The sequence below is a fragment of the Alosa pseudoharengus genome, unplaced genomic scaffold (genome assembly GCF_046254945.1).
Source record: "Alosa pseudoharengus isolate Yale_2024_CS ecotype anadromous, Long Island Sound unplaced genomic scaffold, YU_APseudo_1.1 YU_APseudo_1.1_scf_19, whole genome shotgun sequence".
NCBI classification, from domain to species: Eukaryota; Metazoa; Chordata; class Actinopteri; order Clupeiformes; family Clupeidae; genus Alosa; species Alosa pseudoharengus.
This window is the reverse complement of record NW_027468657.1, coordinates 11,287,298-11,294,674: the sequence shown is the minus strand read 5'-3', so window position 1 is coordinate 11,294,674 and position 7,377 is coordinate 11,287,298. Positions and strand designations below refer to the sequence as shown.

Here is a 7,377-nt window from a genome sequence, read left to right as displayed (position 1 = left end):
TGCTGGGTTTTCCATTTTCCATGACAGGACCACGTGAGATTGTCTTGTATTACTCAATCACTTTCATCAACTGTGGTACACGTACAACATGCACTGATATGATGGGGACTTTTGGAGAAAGGGCACACCCATTTCAACACCCCCCCCCACACACACACACACACACACACAGACACAACTCAGCCTAATATAAGGAACCCGTGGCAGAGTTGGCTGAAGAGTTTCCAGAAGGAACCAAAGTGGACCTTGGACAGGACGCAGTCACAGAGACAACTCAGAAGCCAAGCCAAGTACAGCATCTGAGGTAATGACAAGAATAGTCGTGATGGCTGAGCTCAAAGCACAGTGACTTTTCAGGCTCATTTTCAAAGGACTGCTGACATTTTGGTGTGAAGTGCATGTCATCTGGTTCTTATTCACTATATAATTTCATCTGTCTAGCTCACAGCTGCTGAAAGCATCAAGGCGTCAGGTCTCTTATCACACAGGTGTGCACAGGTGAGTCTCTCTTCTGGAGCGTGTGACTAAAATCACATCTGGTGTCAGAGACCTGTGTCTGTGTGTGTGTGTGTGTGTGTGTAGGATGGATGTGTGCATGTATAATAATCTGCCTTGAAGAAGAGAAAATCTCTATAACAGCAGGTGTATGCATTTGTGTGTGTATGAGTGTGTTTGTGTGTGTGTGAAAGAGAGAGAGAGGGTCTAGAGTCAGAGAGAGACAGACAGACGGAGAGACAAAGAGAGACAGAGAGTCTGACCACAGTGTGTGTGTGTGTGTGTGTCCAGTCTGAGTCTGAGTAAGCGCTGCTGTACTGGGCCCATGGGACAGGGGTGTTGCCGCTCATTTGCGCAGCTCCAGAGATGTTTTTGTCATTAGTGCCGTCATGCAGCAGGTCGCGCTCAGCCCCCGAAATCTCCTGGCGCTCCATAAACAGCCCAGAATAAATTTATCCTGAGCGAGTGAGCGATGAAGGGGTAAAAGAAGAAATCAGAGGAGAGGAGAGAGAAGTGCCAGAGAAAGACAAGTGCGTTTCTGAGGAGAAACGGAAATACCTCTGTCAGGAGAAGCTTGTAACAGCCCGCACTCTCCCCTCCTTTCTCCCTCCCTCTCTCCCTCCCTCTGTGTCTCTCTGTTGCCCTCACTCTTTTTTCCACAGGGCAGGTTATAAAAACAGGCTTCTTCAGGAAACGCTTACACAGTCTAACAAGGGCCCAGCTGGATATCCCAGACAGAGAGAGAGACAGAGAAGACAGAGACAAAGACAACATCGCAGCAGTAAGATACGAGAGAGAGCGTCGTCATCCCTCATCAGCCAGCAGTCATGAGCGTATCCGTGGAGCAGATGTCCAGCCTGTACGAGCAGCAGGGCTACCTGAGTGGCGTGGGCGTGCTGGACCCCACCGAGCTCCGGCAGGCCAGGGAGGCCTTCGCCCAGCTGGAGAGGAAGTTCGGTGAGTAGGCTACCGGTCAGCCGTGGTGAGGCAGTGGGGTGGGAGATTGGTGTGGAAGGGGAGTGTTAGGAGAAAGCCAGTTAGCTGTTTAGTGTCACAGCTATGTACAGTTTTGATGATAGTTATTTAAAAAATAGTAAAAAAAAAAAAAAACATTTCATTTGCTATAGTTTCAGCTGTATTCTCCATAAGCAGTAAAGTAAATGATGGGCCTACTTCTGGGATCCCATTTCCGGTATGACATATTTTGACGCATTTGACGTCACTTCCTGACGGTCTCTGAAAGACCCCTACTGGACTTTGGCTTACCCTGCTTACCCCCTCAGTCTCTGGTCCTACGCTGTGCAGTGTGAGAGGGGGAGTGGCTACAGTAGGCCTATAGCGGAGAAAGCAGTGCCTCTTACCTATTTATTTAACGATATCTTTTGCATTACTAATCAAAACAATGTCAAACTTGCCATTGCACATACTCAAGCCCTGTAATTTATAGATAGATAGATGTGTGGTATGTTGAACTTAGTGTATGCGTTTGTTATATGGTCTATGGTAATTATTGTGTCTTAAGTGACAAATGGTTACACTTGACTTGACAGTGTTGAAATAAGAGTGACATGACACTGTCATGAACGTGTCATAAAGAAGTCATAAACGTTTATGACATAACGCTTCTGTCATTAAGTGTCATTCGGTTTTTGTCATAACAAGTTAGGGTTAGCATTAGGGTTAGGTTTAGGGTTCGGGTTAGGGTTAGGATTAGGATTAGGATTAGGGTTAAAGGTTAGGTTTTGGGTTAGGGTTCAAGTGTCATGACAGTGTCATGTCATTATTATGTCGATACTGTCAAGTAACGTGTTACCTGACAAATACTGTATATGTACAGTACATTTTGTTAATGCTCATATAGATCTAGCGTGTTCGTAACAAGTGTAGGTGAAGTTTATCCACATTAGTGTCTGTGGTTGCTGATCTGAGGAAAGGCTACTAATATCCAGTGTGTATGAAGACTGCATGTCACAAGCTTTCTTCTTTATGCCAATGTGTACATCTCCATTTTGATGGAATAAAGCAACCAGAACACCAGTGCATGGCCATTTTTTACTTCAAATGCAGACTCATAGAGCACAATGCTTTACAGTTACATGTACAGTATATATGATGCTGTTTTGTTTAGTTGTTGTTGTTGTTGTTTTTTAAGCATTTCATGAAGCCTGTTTGGAGAGTTGTGGGTAACATGCTGGCAGTTTAATGTGCAATTAATCATGAACATCAGAACTTAAAGATGCAGTAACTAGAGCTGGAGACTCAGAGCTTCTGTTGTAACTGACATTTTTAACACTTCCCTGGAAAGGTCTCTGCCATCAGTGTGTGTAGTGCAGCTATGCTAACCCTTCATCTGCTTGTCCCCCACAGGAACAGACTATACTGGGTACAGCCTCCACAACGTGCACATGCAGTACGACTGGGTGATGGGGCTAGTCAAGCACCCCCGCGTTCTAGAGGTGGTAGGTGCCGTCCTGGGGCAAGATGTCATCCTGCTGGACTCCAGATTTATCTGTAAATACCCCGTAACCAGGGGCAACCGAGGGGCAGATGTCATCCCCTATGAGAACGGACCGGGAGGGGAAGAGACCAACAGAGAGGAGCGGGGAGAGAAGGAGGCTGGCCTGCCCTACGTGGCCTGGCACCAGGATATGAGGTGGGTCACACACACACACACACACACACACACACACACACACTAAATACATACACGCATTATTGATAAGCTACCACCATGAAAATGTTCTAATCATGGCCAAAACAATCCAAAACCAAATAAATACGTTTGTTTCAACCCTACTAAATAAAAGAAAACATAATGAATCTGATAAAGATGTGTTCCTTGTGATTTGCAGGTACTGGGGTCTTGATGGAGGTCCAGTGTTGTCTGTGTGGCTAGCTCTGGACGACTCACTGGAGGACAATGGAGCTCTTCAGGTTATTCCAGGTACTGAACACCTTGAGTCCAAATGAAAGCTACAACAGAGTGATGAGTGGCTAGATATGACAGAGTACATTACTACATCAAGTAGTATTGCTTCCAGGGACAGGCAATTAGTATGAGTCATAGAACAAACATAAACAAAGTGCCTTTTCACATAGCATATTACTGTGAAATACAAAAGACAATGCCACCATTCACAAGGCATATTTCAACATGTTCCGGGAATACCAAAGACTCTAAGAGACCTGTGTTATACAATGTAGCCAGAGTAAACTCTACACTCACATCTCTGTTGAAAATACTGCAAAATGTTGCCTCTAAAATATTTTCACAGCTTTCTCAAACTTGGTCTAGACCACTTAGGTTTTGACAAACAGCTGGCCTGTTTTAGCTTCGTAGAAAAAAAGGCCCCTCTGTGACAGCGGGTAAATGCAGTGGAGGGCCATGTGATTGATGAACTAAACACAAGCTCACTTCCTGTCTCCAACAGGAAGTCACTGCTCCGGGATGCTCCCTCACCGCCAGTCTCAGCGCCCGGGTAACATGCTGTCGGTCAACCAGGAGATCCCAGAGGAGCTGGTGCAGACAGACAAGGCTGTACTCTGCCCCCTGTTGGCCGGGCAGATGTCGGTGAGTGATGTCTACCCATATAAACTCATAGATCACCAAGGCTCAAACTTCTGGTTCTGTAAGACATAACTCAAATAGCATTTGTGCATAGCATAGCACCGTCCTTCAGTCAGTTTCTTGGCCTTTGGTATTTTGGTTATCTGGATATTTATGTCCATATTTTTTCTTGTGAACATGCAGCTGCATGATGGCCTGCTCGTCCATGCCAGTGACCCCAACATGTCCGACCGCAGGCGCTGTGGTTTCGTTATCCGCTACGTCCCCACATGTGCTTATCCAATTCAGGTGAGAGAAATGCAGAGTGATATTCACACATTCAGTTTCATGATTCTAACTTGCCTGTGTACTTAAATGTGTAAAAGTGTGTGTGTGTGTGTGTGTGTGTGTGTGTGTGTGTGTGTGTGTGTGTGTTACAAAAGGAATATTTATTTATAGAAATTATAATTGATTCAATAAGTCAATACTTGTACTATGTAGTGTCTGGATATTTTCTTCGTTTACAGCAAGTAGGACATTTTTAAGAGCTGTGTTTGAAGACAGTGGGCAGAATGAATGGGTGACTCATTTTCTTGGCAAGTTTGTATCTACAAGCAGTGGAAACGTCTTAAGAATGTGGGGGGAATGTTTTGTCAAAACACAAGAAAGGCTGAAACCTCAGCCCTTTTTGTCAGTGCTTTCCTTTCCCTAAAGAACGTCTCTCTCTTTCTCTCTCTCTCTCTCTCTCTCTCTCTCTCTCTCTCTCTCTCTCTCTCTCTCTCTCTCTCTTTCTCTCTCTCATTCCTCTCCCTCTCTCTGCACCCCAGGACCCTGACAGACCCAGGCGTTTCCATGCCACCGTTCTGGTCATCGGAACCGACCAGTATGGACACTTCTCAAACAGTGAGGATCCAAAGATCTGAACGCTACAGCCAATGAGCTGCAGGCAATGAGAGGAGGAGGGGGGGAGGAGGAGGAGAATATTTATAATACTTTGAATTACTTTGTACTGTTGTACTCTCAACAGTATTATATGATTTACTGTAATGTATAATATTATACACTTTACTGTAATATCTGCACATTTTTAACATCTTTAAGTAAATAATGTATTGTGACTAAGAGGCATGTCTAATATGGGGAACTGTTTAATGATATGTTTTGGTTTTCAGGGATATGTAAAAGGGTTTTGGATACTTTGTGTACCTTGGCTCTGAATGTTAAATCAGTTTAATAAAATATTTAACCGTATTGCATTGATCTTTTGTTTACTTCTTGCACGTTAGCCTATGGCAATTGGCAGCAATGGAATTAGACAATACATGGTAATAAGATTATATAAAAAGCCCTGTTTCATTATTTTTCAAAGTCAAAACGCTAACTCTTGCCACTTTGGTGGTAGTTTTGGAGCAATTGACACACAATTAATATCTGTCATAGAATTTGATAGAGTATGACTTTCTCCTTTTGTGAGTTTGTGTAATCATTTCAAGTATCTATAGTCTTTTAGTAAGTGTTCTAGTCTTTTAGCGAGTGTTTTCAAAGGGTGCACATTGCACATCAAACAAACATATCTACAGGCCTATGAGCAAATGTCATTACTGTCACACTCGTCCCCACAACATCAATACTCTGTTGTATAACCAGTGTTGCCAAAGTTACATTGAAAAAGTAATCTGATTACTGATTACTGATTACTCCTTTAAAAAGTAACTTAGTTACTTTACTGATTACTTTATTTTAAAAGTAACTAAGTTAGATTACAAGTTACTTTATTAGCTACTTTCAGCAGCTGCCGACAACACCCCCACCGCCTCAACATAAAAATGACAACCGGTTTTGCCAATACTCACTATACTGGAAGTGCATTTTAACTGTAATGTCAGCCATGTATAGCAGACATCCCAACCTAACCTACTTAGATACTGAAATTCAGATGTTTGTTCAATAATACCAACACCAAAATAAGGAAGGCCTATTGATAGAAATTGTTATAGTAAAATACGTAGATTTTTTTTTCATGTAGCCTTGGCAACTAGCCATCTTGTATAGGCAAAAAAATGTTGCGGTGTGCGGTGTTAAGTTCTACGACCTTATTATTCATAATGTCTGCACAGCAAACAATTGCTAACTTGCCTTGCACTATCCAATAGTCTTCGTGCAAGATACAAGTCAGCTGTTCGAAAATTGCAGAACGATTGTGTCAGATTGTGTGTCCTAACGATTTTGGACGGGCAGTGTTATATTTCTGTACTTCTAAACTAGTTATTTATCTAGCGATAGCTAGCTTGATCTGGCACTGGAGGATTTAGCAAGCAGGTAAACTAAGCTAAACATAGCTGTCATGATAATGTAAACCAACAAACAAGATAACTTTCTTCATATTATTATCATGTTACTTACCTTATGAGCAGGCAATGGTAGTCTGAGCGCGATCCAGATCCGGCCGCCTTGTTTTCTCGATCGATTCGCTCGACGTGCACACATACAAATCGTTTTGCTCCTATTATATCACCTAGCCAGGAGCAAAAGTATCGTCACTCGTAGAAGCAGATTCGAGCACTTGTATCAATTGACTTGTACTCGTGCAAGAAAATCAAAGCGATCTGTAGAATTTTATTAATGAGAAATTATTTCACAGATGCACAACTTTGGATGCATTAGTTCACATTTGGGTTTACAAATGCACGAATATTGTGCATGTTCTCAGATTATGAAACACGGATGTGCAAATGTGTTTCGCACCTACTGCGCTGAAACGATTGGAGCAAAAGTGTCGAGTGCGTGACTCTTGAAAGTTGTGACTCACAGGATAGGATTTGTACGGAGCCCCCCTGGGGACAGGGTGGGCAATATTTTTAGACCGCACTTTTGCGTTCCCACGCAATACTTTTTGCGTTCCCTCGCAATACTTTTGCGTTCCCTCACAATAGTTTTTGCGTTCCCTCGCAATACTTTTGCGTTCCCTCGCAACAACTTTTGCGTTCCCTCGCAATACCTTTTTGAGTTCCTCAGGATCATTTTTGTTCTGTTGCTTTGCAGTTTCAACTTGGGCTCCATACATTTCAGTCCCCATTCACGCAGCGCTATCAGCACGTTAGTTCATGGTCAGTGTCATATCAGAGCGCACAGTGAGTGAATGGGATCTAGTGGGGGGAGAGGTGGGGAGAGGGTAGGCTAACACACACACACACAGCAGACGGCAACATGGATTCACGAGAGAACGGGATCCGTGAGAGGAGAAATAGTTGCTGCAACTTGCACAGCTGTGAGGCTACTTATGAACTGGCATAACTATAGTTGCCAGCCTCACACAGTAACATTAAAGTGAGGAT

The 7,377-nt window shown here is 43.3% G+C and overlaps 1 protein-coding gene across 1 annotated transcript; it reads left to right on the top strand.

Moving 5' to 3' along the window:
* The first annotated feature begins 208 nt into the window (after positions 1 to 208).
* Positions 209 to 5,293, top strand: LOC143133061 (putative alpha-ketoglutarate-dependent hypophosphite dioxygenase). The gene is made up of 8 exons (XM_076292858.1): positions 209 to 304; positions 442 to 498; positions 1,158 to 1,452; positions 2,863 to 3,148; positions 3,348 to 3,439; positions 3,927 to 4,066; positions 4,247 to 4,351; positions 4,870 to 5,293. The coding sequence occupies exons 3-8, from the start codon at positions 1,323 to 1,325 to the stop codon at positions 4,963 to 4,965; spliced, it is 849 nt and encodes a 282-aa protein (XP_076148973.1). The 5' UTR covers positions 209 to 304; positions 442 to 498; positions 1,158 to 1,322; the 3' UTR covers positions 4,966 to 5,293.
* Positions 5,294 to 7,377: the final 2,084 nt, after the last annotated feature.

Coding starts and splice junctions, on each gene's coding strand:
- LOC143133061 (XM_076292858.1), top strand. CDS start 1,323: ATGAGCGTATCCGTGGAGCAGATGTCCAGCCTGTACGAGCAGCAGGGC. Junction 1,453..2,862: donor CCAGCTGGAGAGGAAGTTCG/GTGAGTAGGCTA, acceptor TGTCCCCCACAG/GAACAGACTATACTGGGTAC. Junction 4,067..4,246: donor TGTTGGCCGGGCAGATGTCG/GTGAGTGATGTC, acceptor GTGAACATGCAG/CTGCATGATGGCCTGCTCGT.